Source organism: Vulpes lagopus, chromosome 13, assembly GCF_018345385.1.
Source record: "Vulpes lagopus strain Blue_001 chromosome 13, ASM1834538v1, whole genome shotgun sequence".
Classification (NCBI taxonomy): domain Eukaryota; kingdom Metazoa; phylum Chordata; class Mammalia; order Carnivora; family Canidae; genus Vulpes; species Vulpes lagopus.
The window spans coordinates 36420486-36435665 of record NC_054836.1 but is presented as its reverse complement, the minus strand read 5'-3'; the positions used below and the strand labels follow the sequence as shown (position 1 = coordinate 36435665).

Here is a 15180-nt window from a genome sequence, read left to right as displayed (position 1 = left end):
TTTTGTAGGTAGGCTTCCTTCATGTGATAAAAATGGTGACCACAAGGAGCTAAAAGCTTACATTATTGTCTACCTTTAATGAACTCAGAAGAAAGCACTCCTTTCCTGTTTTTACTGTGAAAAACCAGGCAACAAAAAGACTGGTGTTGCCAGCCTGAGGCTTCTACAAACCCCTCTGGGGTCATGTTTGTTAGTGTTATTAGAAGAGTACTTATCAGTTTAAATATTGGTTTGGCTGTTAAAGATAAATAAGGGTAACTTAAATGATATTTATTTTTCTTTCCCATAAAAGTCCAAGTTGACAGATGTTTCTAAGGTGTTCAGTCTCCTTCTTTCTTGAGATTCCGCCATTCCCTAGGATGTTACTCTTGTCTGTATGGTGATGGATCACTGTTTTTACATCTGCCTTCCATCCTGCAAGAAGGGAGAAAGAGAGAGTGGAAGGCATGCAACTGCTCTTTAAGGGTGCAACCTAGAAGTCGCACCATTTCAGCCAGCACACTGTTGTCCAGAACTAATTACATGGTCACACTTAGATGCGAGGAGGGCCAGGAAATGTGGTCTCTTGTGGGTGGCCACTGTTCTAGTTAAAATTAGTTGGGGAGCATGGAGGAGAGGGTACCTTATATATGTTATTAAAGGGAAGAAGGGAAAAATAGATGTTAGGGTACTGACCTTGTCGCAGGTGATTTTGTTATTTTATTTATACCACAATCACATAATTATACTTGACGATATAGGGAAAGACTAGTTCCTAAAGGTAAGAGGAGTAGAGGTGCTATTAAAATAAGACATTAGGGTGGCTTAGCGGTTTAGCACCTGCCTTAGGCCCAGGGCATGATCCTGGAGTCCTGGGATCGAGTCCCACATCGGGCTCCCTGCATGGGGCCTGCTTCTCCCTCTGCCTGTGTCTCTGCCTCTCTCTCTCTCTCTCTCTCTCTCTCTCTCTGTCTCTCATGAATAAATAAATAAAATATTTTTTAAAAATAAAATAAGACATTAGTGGCAGGGGGAGAGGTCATGGTAGACAAAAGTGACATCTATACCATATACCTACAAATCAACATATCTGAAACTTAGCATCTTCCAAAACGGTATTCTTATTCGTCCAAGTTCATTTAATCCCACTACCATCCAGCCAGCTATCCAAACTAAATGTGGGAATAATTATACACTCCTCTTGTTTTTTCAGTCTTAAGCTATAATTATACTTCCTAGGTGGGACTCCAATCCCACCCTTTCTCCTTCTTCCCACAATTATTTCTTTGGTTCAGGTCACCTTCATCACACTCGTGGGGTATTTTGATACTCCACTCCAGTTTCAGTGCACTGTTTCAGCATAGCCTGAGTGATATTTTGAAAAGACCAGTCTGATCATGTCACTCCCTTGTTAAAATAACAAAACAAAAAACCTTCAGTTGCTTTCCATTGCCTGCATGATAAAACCTTGCAAGTTATAAGATACTGAACCCTAGTTAGCTTCTCTGTTATTTTCTAGTGTCTGAGCATTCCCTCCTACTACTATTGTCCCAGTCTCCTTGGTGTCATGCTCTTTTATCCTACTCTGTTTTTGCCTATTCCTATATTTTCACCAGGAAAATGTCACTTTTTCTTCAAGGCTCATTCTGGGAAGCCTTCTCTGACCCTCTGCTTCTTCCACTAGAGTTTACCACTGTCTCCTTTTGCTACCTCTGTAACTTATTCATTACAGATATTTGTTTACTACACAGTCTCCATGATTAAATTGTGCATCCCTGATGGAACTACATCTTTCATCTATATTCCTAGTGTCTGACACAAAATAAATCTTTAAAAATATTTACTGAATGAATAAATGAATTAATTGAAAAAATCCAATCTTTTATATATTGGTTCTCAGTTATTTACTACCATCCCTATCATAAAGGTATGTAAGGTGTAAGAAAATAAAATTTTCTGCATATACTTTTTTAGATAATAAGAGGAGTTTCTAGTCTATTTTGGATATGTTTTTATAAAATCAAAATTCAAGTTGATTTTATTTCATGTACAGTTAATTTTTTTTCAGTTTTTATTTTAGTGGACTCTGGTTCCTTTAACAAAATACCATAGGCTAGGTGGCTTAAACAGTAGATGTTCATTTCTTACACTTCTGGCTGAGCAATCTAAGGTCAAGTAACCAGCAGATTCAGTTCCTGGTGAAGGCCCTCTTCCTGGCTTACAGGAAACTGCCTTCCTCACTGTGTCCTTCACATGACAGAGAATGATGGGCACTAAACCCATCATAGAGGCTCCCATCCTTGTGACCTCATTTAGTGTTCTACAACCAAATACCATCATATTGGGGTATTAGGGCTTCAGGAAATGAACTTGGGAGGGAACACAAATATTCAGTCCATAAATATCCCTGCTCCTTTCTACTCTTGTTTCTTTTTTTTTTTTTTTTGTTAATTTTTATTTATTTATGATAGTCACACACACACACACAGAGAGGCAGAGACACAGGCAGAGGGAGAAACAGGCTCCATGCACCGGGAGCCCGACGTGGGATTCGATCCCGGGTCTTCAGGATCGCGCCCTGGGCCAAAGGCAGGCGCCAAACCGCTGCGCCACCCAGGGATCCCATCTACTCTTGTTTCTAAAAAGAGTTCTAAGATCCTTTCAATATCAAGTGAATTTTTATGTTTACTTTAAAGTTACTTTGAATTGATGATATTCTCAAGGGACCATTTTGAAATGGTCTATAGTATACTCGGGTATGTTTAAATGAAAGCTTAGATTCAGTCTATTGACTGTACTATATTAGGTGAAGGCTTATTATATTACCCACAACATATTATGAAAAAACAACTTTTTTCCAGTTTTATTAAAATTAGAAACTTAGGATTTTAAAGGTAGTGCATGTTGATAATAGAAAATTTAGAAAATATATATATAAGGAGGAAAATAAGTCTATAGTCTCAGAACTCAGAGCTCACTCTGTGATTTTATATGATCTTTTTGTAGTGACAAACATTCACCTATTTGTTTATTACAGAATGGGAGTGGGTTTCATGTATTATTCTTACAGTTTTTCTCCCCCCTGCAATTTAAATAGGTTTTCAAAACATCAAGTTTAATTATTTCATCGTAGTCCCTGAATTATTTATATATTTCATCCTCTGTATTGGACTTTTAGGTAGCTTCCTATTCACTATAGTAAATACACCTTAATGTTAATACTTCTTAAATATTCTTCACTATAATAAATGTTTTAAATTTCAGTTGTGTTCATGGTAGTTTCTTTTAAAAAAAAAAGTAAAAATCTTTCAGTCTTTTTTTAGGACTCTACCTTTGCTGTCATGTTTAAACTTGCAAAGGATATATAATGATTTGTTTATGTTTTACTTCTCTTATGGTTTTTCAACATTAAAAATTTCAATCTGTCTGAAATGTATTAAGGTATATGGGGCTTGAATCTACTTTTAGAGTGTTCTCTTGGAGGTTGCAATATGTGTCAAGAACTTTGTTAGCAATAGAAGATCATTCCATAGATCTATTTATGGTAAAAATACCAACTTTCATGTATTTCAGGTTTTACAGTAACTAAAAATTATTAGTTATTGAATTGTATGAGATTAGTGAACCAACTCTGAGAATCTGGTTTACTTACTATATAATACTATACCTCTAGCTTTATACATTTTTTCCCCTGGTTTCTCTTACTCAAGAAAATGTTATAGATAAATGTTCTGTTTGGGAAGATTATTTGTTTCATAGCTGTTAGGTTTGTTATGGGAGCATATCTAGTACATTGTTGGCTTATACATGTAAAAAATAAATTACCTAAATTTTACCAATATATTTATTTTGTTTTTTTTCTAGAATCTGTGTTTGTGGCTATCCCCGACAACATGTAAGAAAATACAAAGGTATAAGTAGCAGGATACCAGTTTCTTCAGGATTCATGGTGCAAATGTTAACAGGGATTTATTTTGCCTTGTAAGTTTATTTAATATGAGAAGTAAATCTTTGATCTCTGAAAAATCAGTCTGTTGTTTTATTGTTATTACATTATAATCTCATTGGATAAACAATCAGCATATCTTTTGAATCAAGATTTTTTTTTAAGATTTCATTTATTTATTCATGAGAGACACACAGAGAGAGGCAGAGACATGGGCAGAGGGAGAAGCAGGCTCCATGCAGGGAGCCTGATGTGGGACTTGATCCTGGGACTCCAGGATCATGCTCTGAGCAGAAGGCAGAGCTCAACTGCTGAGCCACCAGTTGGTCTTTTTTTTTTTTTTTTAAGATTTTATTCATTTGAGAGAGGTACAAGAGAGAGCAAAAGCAGGGGGAGGGGCAGAGGGAGAGGAATAAACAGATTGCCTGATGAGTGAGTAACCTGACCAGGGCTAGATCCCAGGAACCTGAGAACATGACCTGAGCTGAAGTCAAGATGCTTGACTGAGCCACCCAGGCACCCGAATATGAATCAAGATCTTAATAGTTTTATTACTTAAAACATATTTCTTAAAAAAAACTATTTCTTTAAAAAAAGAAAAAAACAAAAACAAAAACATATTTGTTAATGTTCTGGAGAATTTGTAACCAACTCCAACATTCCATCTCTCTTTAACTCAAGTTCAGAATGAAAATTAGCAACACCCTTACATACTCACATATTCTTTATTACTCTTTTTTTTTTGCTATAATTTTCAAAAAGCTTTTTTTTCCCAATGAAGATCTTTTTCCATTTCCAGAAATTTTAACTCTTAAAAAACATCTTAGAGAACTTCCTTGATCACCAATAGTTTATTATTAACTTATTATTAATTTCTAATATTAGTGCTCAGTCTTAATACTTAGTAGTGTTTTTCTTTGAACCCTATCTTCTACTACACATCTTACACTTTGCATTATATTCATTTGATATATTAATTTTTTATAGTAGATTATAAGCATCTTAACTGAAGGTCGAATTTATGATCCTTTGAACTAAATATGGCTTGCTGCCTGTTTCCTTAAAAGCTTTATTAAAAGACATTTACATCTGTTTGTTTACATATTGTCATGGCTGATTTTGTGCTACAGTGACAGAGATGAATAGTTGCAATAGGGATTGTATGGCCCACAAGCCTAAAATATTTATTATCTAGCCCTTAAAGAAAAAGTTTATTGACCCTTGTGTTAGACCATTAATATTGTTCCACAACGCTTGGATGCTCTGATCTGTTTTATTTTCTGTCTTTATTGCTTTGTGTTTCAGATTTAGTAATTTCTCTTGACCTATCTTCATATTCATTAATTCTTTTCTTGATGATGTTGAGTCTATTAATGAGCCATTGGAAGGATTCTTCCTTCATTTCTGTTAACTGTGCTTTATTTCTAGTCTTTTTATTTGACTCTTTCTTATGGTTCCTATCTCTCTGCTGAAATCACCATCTGTTCCTACATGTTTTCCATCTTTTCCACTAGAGCATAATTATTTTAATTTCCCTGCCTACTGTAAAATCTGAATCATTAGTGAATTTGTTTCTATTGTTCTTTGTCTCTTGCCAGGAGGTTGTTTTCTTGCTTTTTGTGTGCCTTGTAATATTTGATTATCATTTTTTTTCATGGATAGAACAGTAGTGACTGAGGTAAATATCATTTATGCCCAGAAATGACATGTCTCTTTTCTTGTAGGCTTTTGGCAGCATTATTATAGGCAAGAGTGAGCTGAGGTTGGATTTTATTGTTGCTTGTTTACCTTCATGGTACCACCTACCTCAGATTCCTCTTGTGGTACCTGGCAGTTAGGGTGTGAGCTGGATTCCTGGAGGGGTTTTCTCAGTATTCTTGTTCCATCCTCAGCTTTTAGCTTTCCCTGTGTGTCTGCACCAAAGAAACAGTCTTTCTCCGTGTTCTTGTCCCTCCTTCAGCAATAAAGTGCAGTTGCTTGTTTCTGAATGTGTCCTGGCCTGGGTGGACATTTGGAGGGAGACGCGTTCTCTGTTGTCCTGGTCCAGTCTCAGTCGTAAGCAGGACCTAAGTCCCTGCACCTGTGGTTGGCGGGAGGGGGTAGCTCTTCAGTGGTCCTGTCCCTCCTCCAGCGGTAAGAGATCTCTAGTGGTCTCAACTGAGGACAGTTTCCTGATCCTTTCCCACAGATACAGGGTTGGTTTTTTTTTTTTCCTTTCTTTCACAGCCATAGTCAGTCTTCACCTTTTCCCTTGGGGTGAAAGGGTTTGTTGCTCTTTCCCCAAAGGCTTTAAAACTTTTGTTTCACGTGAGAAAAAGGTCTGGCTGGGTCTTCAGGCTTTTCTTGCTCAGGTGGCTTACTCTCTCCTTCAGGGCCACACTACCAAGAGCAGCTTTTTCTGGTCCCTTGCCTTGCCCCCAGTTTTTCTTATGAGGGCCTAGAGGTGGTTTGTGAAAAAGAACTTATAAGTGGGCATGAGCTCCTATTGTATCTATTCCGAGAGATTCTATACACTCGTGCTGGCCCATACTGGGCTTTTAGCAATTTGTTTAAAAATTTAGCTGAAGTCTTCTTATTCGTGCATTGTGGTCTGTCTCTTCTTAGAGGCATCTCTCTGTCCTTAGGTTTCAGGCTACTTGGCTGCCCTGATTTTTACCTCATTGCTGAATTCATGGAAAGCTATGATTTTATAGATTATCTGACTTTATTTTATTTTTAGGGTGGGAGCAATGCTCTTTCCATTTTCTAGTGCTCACTTGCACTCTCGAAATAATTCATTTTAGAGTTTGGCCATATCTTTGAAAATTAATATACATACACACTTTATCCCCCAATATCTCTTTGACATTTGCAAGATTCATCATGTACACTTCTAAATGACCATCAGAATGCAAAGAAGTAGCTACTTAAGATACTCTAAGCCACAGTCGTTGTAGATTCTCATTAAAAACTGTAGGAGTTACAGAATAATTTGACCATAAAGTGTTCTGAACATTATTCTAAGGTATATAATTTATTATGCTCTGACTTGCTTTGAAAGTGTAAAATGCTTTGAGGTTGCCTCACTTTTGATACCTGGTCTATAAATAGACACATTCATTAGAGAAGAAATATATATCTATAAAATTTTCTTTGCTATTAATAGGCTTTCAGATACAATTGAAAGAAATTCAAAGACATAAAAATATGTTTTTTAGGAGGGTAGAATGCTAGGCAGTGTGCTAATCATAGGTTTTAAGGAGGGTAGAATGCTAAGTTTATTCAGTAAGCAGTTCTCATATTTTGTTCAAATTTATAGAATTAATTAAAAATAATTATACTTTATTTAATTTTACAGTTATAATGGAGAATGGGATCTAGCTCAAAAAGCATTGGATGATATTATATACAGAGCTCAGCTAGAATTATATCCAGAGCCATTGCTGGTAGGTGCCTCATTTGTTTATGTAAATTTGATAATTTAAAATTTCTCAATTTAGAACTATAATTTGAGAAATAGCCATTCATAATGCATTAATGTCATTAAACTCAGTGATTCATGCTTCTGTTATATTAGGAAAATTTTATGCTTGAAAAGGTATATATAATTTGAGAATTTCATTAAGCTAACTGCTTAGATACCAGTAATAGTCTTTTAAACTTAAAAGAATGTTCTCCTTAACATACTAGAGCTGCATTTATTAATTATCATTAGGCATGCGGAAATATAATTTCGATGTTTTGGAATTTTAAATTTCATCATTTACATATTATTATTATTATTTAAAAAATATTTATTTATTTAAGAGACAGAGACAGTGAGAGAGAGCACAAATGGGGAGGAGAGGGAGAAGCAGGCTTCCCACTGAGCAGGGAGCCCAATGTGGGGCTTGATCCCAGGATCCTGAGATCCTGTCCTGAGCCTAAGGCAGAGCTTAACTGACTGAGCCACCCACGCACCCCATTTACGTATTATTTTTAACTATAGTTTCTTTCTGAGCTCTTACTCTTTATTCTAGAAGATTTATATATCATCTTAGGAAATACCTTGGAGAAAGAATTCTTCTTAAAAACTTGTTAAAATTTGGCACTTTGTGTTCTGTAAGGCTGTAACATATCTGTTAATGCCAATCTTAAACCATATATTTTTTTTCCTTAGGTTGCTAATGCCATAAAGGCTTCACTGCCTCATGGTGCCATGAAATCTAGTAAGGAGGGTACAAGGTGTATTCAAGTTGAAATCACACCAACTTCCTCTCGAATATCAAGAAATGCCGTAACCAGCATGTCAATAAGAGGTCATAGGTGGAAAAGACATGGTAAGAAGTAAAAAAGTCTTCAAGTTAGAGGATTGTTGATTCTGTCACATTTTTGTCTTTACTTGCAATGCTGTAACTTCTAACTTTAGTAAATAATATTGTAGTGGCACGGAAGAAAGAGCTGTTGGATCACCTTTAATTCCTAAATTATTATCCACAAGTGATAAACAGGAAGACAATTACAGTCCCTTATGTTACATATACGAATGAAAATTTATTTAAACATTGTATTGGTTTTTAAATTTTATTTCAATAGAATAGGAAAGTAGGAAAACGCATGTTAAAATTATTCACACATGGATCTCTACTCAAAAGCATTTGCAAATATTGTTTAGTGTTTCTTATTTCTCAAGAACTTTTTCACAAGTAAACTTGCATATTGAAGTCAAACAACTAATAGGGACTTTGACATTTTCTTTTGTACTTCCTGGTCAAGTCAATGCCATCAAATTGATACAACTCTAGCTAAGCCTTATTATTTCTTGGATGTTAATTTTCTTCCAGGACTGTTTGTTTTAATATTCCTCCTTGACTGCTTCATTTTATTACTTAAAAATTCTATGGGAATTAATTTTATTTATCATGGCCTTCTCAATGCTTTCCCACTTCTCTATCTTTTCTTATAATTTATTATTTTAATTTAATTTCTTATTCTTTCTATTGACTCCCCTCCTACCTACAAGTTATTGTAATGGCAAGAATCAGTGTAAGAAGATTACTATTACCTCCCTCAGAAGGTAATCATAGGACAAGAAGCAAAAAGCCATTTCTTTGCCCCAAGCAAACATATATATTACTCTATTTTCTTCTTACTTAAACTGTGGTGAAAATGTAGCTCCTTTTGGTATGTTTTATTTCAGTTGTCTCTGTGGTTCTCTGCAGAGAAAATGCAAAAGTGAGACGAATATTATTCATGGTGAAAAAGAAAGTTGATGATAATATTGTTCCTACTTAGGAAATCTGGGAGACAGTGTGTCACAGGGAGTGACGATGGAAAATTCCAGCTTAACCAATAAATCATTTTCAGTCTTTTTTATTTTTTAAAGGGGTGTGCCAATTGTTGAAATTTCTTTAAGAAGACATGAAAGAAAGAAAAAAAAAAAAGAAGACATGAAAGAGGTGGTAATATTTGCCATTATTAGCAAGGCAAATGATGCTATGATATAAAACATATAGAGGCTAAACATACTTCTGTTTCTTCAGTGAAAATTACACTACTGAATGGGACTAGATTACAGGTAGAAAGTCATTTACTTAGTATGGTGGCATCTTAGAGATCAATTTTATGTTTTATCCGTAAGAGGTGAAAATGGCACAAAAACAATGAACCAGATCATATGGGTCACTGTAGCTGTAATTGTTCCCAAACTACTACAGAAGATGCGAGAATGAATTTTAATTCCTTTTCCACATTCCCTTCTTGCTCCGTAGTGAATGTATGGGAAATGAGCAAAAAATATATAGGTTCTGCAGTTAATAATATGAAATATTGAAGTTTGATTGTATTTGTGCATGTGTATGTTACAGAGGTGTGTGTATGTGTCCATGCATACATTTAACAGAATAAGATCTTTACCCTGTAGTAAAAAGAAGCAATTTTCTAGAAATATTTTATAGGAATAAATTGCCAAAATAAAGAGAAAAAAACTACTTGAATATGTTGTATCTATTAGAGTCTTACATATCTTCCAGAGTCCATTTTGGCTACAATTTGAGGGATTGGTCCTGTGTCTTAAGGCTATGGCCTCATTAAAGTAATCTTCCTTATCAACTGCCCCCTACATTCAGTCCAACCTTCAAAACTCTCACACTTGGGCAACTCTATTTATGGCGACAAAAAAGTCACAGATGAGGATTTAGAAGCGAATGAACTATAAAAAAAAGCAAGTCAGGTTCATGGAGCAGATGTAGAATATGGCTTATCTTGTTTACCACTCTTGTATAGTGTGAATTCCCTTTATCCAATGACCAAAATATGCCTACTCTAAGACACTTACTTATCTCTACAGGTAGGTTGCATTCTCCCTTTTGACAGTAGTCTTGGTTTTCCTTGCCAGAGTAGTATTTTTCATTGTTATCCTGTCCTGTTGAATTAAAAACTACTGTTTTCCACTTTTGTGATCCTGATTCCTACTTTGAAAACCTTATTATTCTGAGCTCTCTAATTGACACTGGCTTCTTGTGGGGAAGATAGGTAACTTTATGATAGCTGTTAAATATATAGACAATTCTCAAGTTATAAATGGATTTTTAAGTTTGTTTATATATAAATTATATTTATTCCATTTATATGTTAATTATATAAATTTTAACAATTTAATTTATACATTAATTTTTGTAGAAACAATGTTAAAGGGTTTGTAGATTGTAAGCCTTTAATCCCATAATGTTTCTGAATCATAGGATGTAAGTTTAATTTATAAATGTGTGAAAACACATTTAGAGTTTCTTTATTTGATAAACCTCTGCATTGTTTGCCATTCCACCTGTATTGCTACCACTCCCTTACTACCTCAACCCTCCCAGAAGGAAGGATTTCTTCTCAGACCCCGAACTATATCATACAATAGGAACATGGAATATGCAACTTTAAGACAGTGATGATGAGAACTGAGGAAGGAGAAGGGACAAGAAACATGAACTTTAAGGAATATTCCTTTTTTTCCCCCCTTTCTCTTTGTTATCACCAGTACCAGGAAAGAAGAAAGCAGTTGGTCCTTTTTTCTTTCCTTGGGTCTCTTTCCTTTTTCTTTTTTCTTGTATTTATGTCTTTTTAAAAAATTGAGATATAATTGACATATATTAGTTTTTGGTGTACAACATAATGATTTAACATATGTATATATTGCAAAAAAGCTTACTACTCTGGAGCCTACCAGGTCTAATTAATATCCATTGCTACACATAGTTATACATATTTTTGTGTGTGTGATGAGAACTTTTAAGATCTACTCTCTTAGCAACTTTCAAATATACAATATAGTATTAACTATAGTCACCTTATATCCTAACATCCCCAGGACTTACTTATTTTATAACTGGAGGTTTATACCTGCTGACTATCTGTACCCATTTTGCTCACCACACTCTGCCTACCTCTCCCCTGCCTCTGACAACCATCAATGTGTTGCCTGTATCCATGAGCATGGTTTGTTTGTGTTCTATGTGTAAGTGAGATCATGTGGTATTTGTCTTTTTTTCCTTTTTTTTTTTTTTTTTTTTGGTATTTGTCTTAATCAGATTCATTTCCCTTAGCATAATGCACTCAAGGTCCATCTATATTATTGTAAATGACAGGATTTTCTTCTCTTTTATGGCAGAATAATATTTCATTATATATATATGGCACATTTTTTTCATCCATCCATTGATGGACTTTTAGGTTGCTACCACATTCATGTCTTTATTTATAGCCTGTCTCTTTTTTTTTTTTCCTTCTTCCACCCTGTCTGGGGAAATGAGGGAGAGGACTAAATGAGGTTCTCCGGTGGAAGCAGCCAAGCAGAACTTTCTTTTTTTGTTTACTTTCTTTCCATTTCTTTTTTTTAAGATTTTATTTATTCAAGAGAGACACACAGAGAGAGAGAGGCAGAGACACAGGCGGAGGGAGAAGCCGGCTCCATGCAGGAAGCACGACGTGGGCCTCGATCCCGGAACTCCGGGATCACGCCCTGAGCCAAAGGCTGACGCTCAACCACTGAGCCACCCAGGCGTCCCTCCATTTCTTTTTATTAGTAAAGAATATAAATAATTAAGCCATATGAACATATTAGTATATTTGCATATTTGAGTCACCCAAAATTATACATGCTAACAAATATGTTAAATTGGAACAATCACATATATTCTTTTCTCTTATTTGCAACAGAAAAACTAATTTTCCTTACAGCAATAGCTAATCGATATTTTAGTGATTTTAAAATTGATTTGGAACAGTTTTAATTTCTTACATTAAAATTCTTTTTCTGGGCAGCCTGGGTGGCTCAGCGGTTTAGCACTGCCTTTGGACCAGGCCGTGATCCTGGAGACCCCGGATCGAGTCCCACGTCGGGCTCCCTGCATGGAGCCTGCTTATCCCTCTGCCTGTATCTCTGCCTCTCTCTCTCTCTCTCTCATGAATAAATAAATAAAATATTAAAAAAAATTTTTTTCTGAGCTCTTCTAGAATTTATTGCAGATCCACCATTCTTTAAGAATTATTCAAAGCTTATATTTTAATAGAAAACATTCTTTTAGAAGGTAAAAAATTAATAGCTTTAACACTTCCACACATTTCAGAACATTTAATCCTTGTCATGGTCTTGTTACTATTGAATAACAACCCAGATTTCTAGGATTGTATTTTGACCAGTTTTATTTGCTTGGCCCTGTATTTATTATTTGATAATAAGAGTAGGCTTTATTTTTTAGAGCAGATTTAGGTTCACAGCAAAATTGAATGGACCCTCAGACCATACCCTTCCCATACACACATGTCCTCCTCCAATATCAACACCCTGCACCAGAAAGTATATTTGTAAGGTCCTGTAATTTTAATTTTGACTAGAAAGTGTATCTTCATATCAACTAAAAAGGGTGGCTTTTAAAGAAAGGTTGGTTTCTATTGAGATATTAATTTAAAGACATATTTGACAATTAGTATGTTTGCCTAATTTTCCTTCTTACTTGATTATCTTAATATTGTACTGACATGGCTTAACTTGTGTTTTCAAACTTTTTAAACTTCGTATATAAATTTCTGAGAAAAGTTTAATGACTTTATAATTCCATGCCAATATGTATTATGTTCGGAAAGTGAAATTACAATGTAGAACTGCTGCTTTTAATTTCTAAGGATCATAATTTCAGAATTAGTAGTTTTATTTACATATTGTTAATTATTTTAAGCACACTGTTTCATTTAGTATATATTTTTAGTTTTTTTATTTAAAGATTTTATTTATTTATTCATGAGAGACATGCAGAGGCAGAGACATAGGCAGAAGGAGAAACAGGCTTCCCCAGGGAACCTGATGTAGGACTCGATCTCAGGACTCAGGATCATGCCCTGAGCCAAAGGCAGACACACCCAGCCACTAAGCCACCCAGGCGTCCCACATTTGTGTCTATATTTTAAACCTAGATTTTCAGACCATCTAGAGATTGAGGGCTATTTAGAAGGTATAATTTGAAGGTAAGATGCACCTAGGAAAGGTTAATAATAGAATAAGCATTTGAAAAGCATTAAGGTAAGGGAGGAATGAATAGGTTATGACCATAGCAAGAATCAAAGTGAAAATTCCGATAAAAAAAGAAGATAAAATAATTAGATAATTTATTAATTTTTAAAATTAATAATCAAAAGGCAATTGTATTAAATATTTATTTCCTTTAAAAAAATAAATAGAACTAGCTAAAAGGAAAACAGAAAATATTTCTCTACAATTATGCCTCAGTTCTTTTTTTTTTTTTTTTAATGCTTCAGTTCTATAGTCATTCTTAAATGTTACTTCTAAAAGCGATCTTCATCATTTACCATTTCAGCTATAGCACTTTTTCTTAAATCCCTGAATGATTCTTTACTACTTCAAGATTCTACTATACAATCTATACTTGTTTATTTCTTTGTAGTTTTTCCATTCCCTCTCCTCTTCCAGAGCAAATTTAATTGCTTTTTTTTTGGTCTGTCTCCCTATTACCGCCACTATTATGACTCATTCTTCTTCTTCCACTTTATAAAGAATTACCTATATTTGGAACAAGGTAATCAACTTTTCTCCTTTCTTTTAAAATACTTGTTGAAATGCCACCCCTTTGTTCTGTAAAAGCCCCCTAATTAAATTATGGTTGCAAATAATGAGTGCTTGTAATTTTTGCCAACTGGTTATCTAATAAAAAGGCTTATCTAATGAAATCTCAATTCTTTATTACTGCCCACCATTCTTTCTACTTGTGCATTTATTTGTGAGATAATGAGGCAAGTAAGTGAAAAGCATTTGGTATGCTTGAAAGCATTACATAAAGGCTGATTGTTAACTCATTAAGAACTATTTACTTTGTTTTATTAGCTATACCATAACTGTATTCTTGATAAGTTTTTATTAGCTAGTGAATGATCCTGCGATTGATCTTTCTCATAAAATGATGTTTTTGAAATTTATAGTTTGGATTTTCTCAGTTTGAGATGAACATTTAGTCTGAGTTAGTATCAGACACAGAAGTATACATGTGTTATAGAACAGTAACTTTCAATTTAATAATTTTTTTGTAATTTTTATAGGCCTGAAATATAGTACCCTAATCTAACATTTATATTACCATTATAATCAGGACTTTTTGGAAGGTTGTTTTAATACCTGTTATCTCACTTAATCCCAAATTAATGTGAAAATAGAATAGATTGAATCCAATAGATTGGATTTTTCATATTTACCTGTTTGCAACAGGTAAGCATCAATAATAAGAACAATATTTATAAATGAGATCCTTTGAATTTTGCCCTACTTTTGGTCCTGGCATATGTTAAATGGTTTATTTTTATAACATTATATTTCATTATTTTGACTTAGGGGATCCAAGAGTACAAAGTGTTAAGTAGTGAAAAAGAAATAAAAATGAGAACTATGTATATTTTTTACATCTTCAGCATAATAATACAAAATAAGTACCCTGGGAATTTTAGAGTATTTAATTAATTATATGAAATGTTTCAGTGAAAAATCAAAATACAATTTACATAGATTAAAGAAAGGGAAGTTTCATGTTATTATAGCAGTTTTATTGAATTTTTAATATTAAGTTTCTATTGAATGGATGCCAAGATATTTAAATAAATTTAAATGATTATAACAGAGTTCAATGAGACCTGTGATTATGTTTTTTAGAAATAATGAAAAATGTGATTAATTTGCTGAATGGTTTAGTACTAACTTATTAGATGAGAAAAGAAAAAGAACAAGAAAAAGATGCAGTTCATGT

At 34.1% G+C, this 15180-nt stretch overlaps 1 protein-coding gene across 2 annotated transcripts in view; it reads left to right on the top strand.

The window, feature by feature from the left end:
- The window catches only part of FAM126A (family with sequence similarity 126 member A), a 98996-nt gene that overhangs the window by 70312 nt on the left and 13504 nt on the right, over positions 1–15180 (top strand). For both annotated transcript variants that reach the window (XM_041727826.1, XM_041727827.1), the window contains exons 8-10: positions 3844–3960; positions 7263–7350; positions 8064–8223. In XM_041727826.1, the coding sequence (XP_041583760.1) occupies positions 3844–3960; positions 7263–7350; positions 8064–8223 (365 nt within the window). The remainder of the gene's footprint in view (positions 1–3843; positions 3961–7262; positions 7351–8063; positions 8224–15180) is intronic.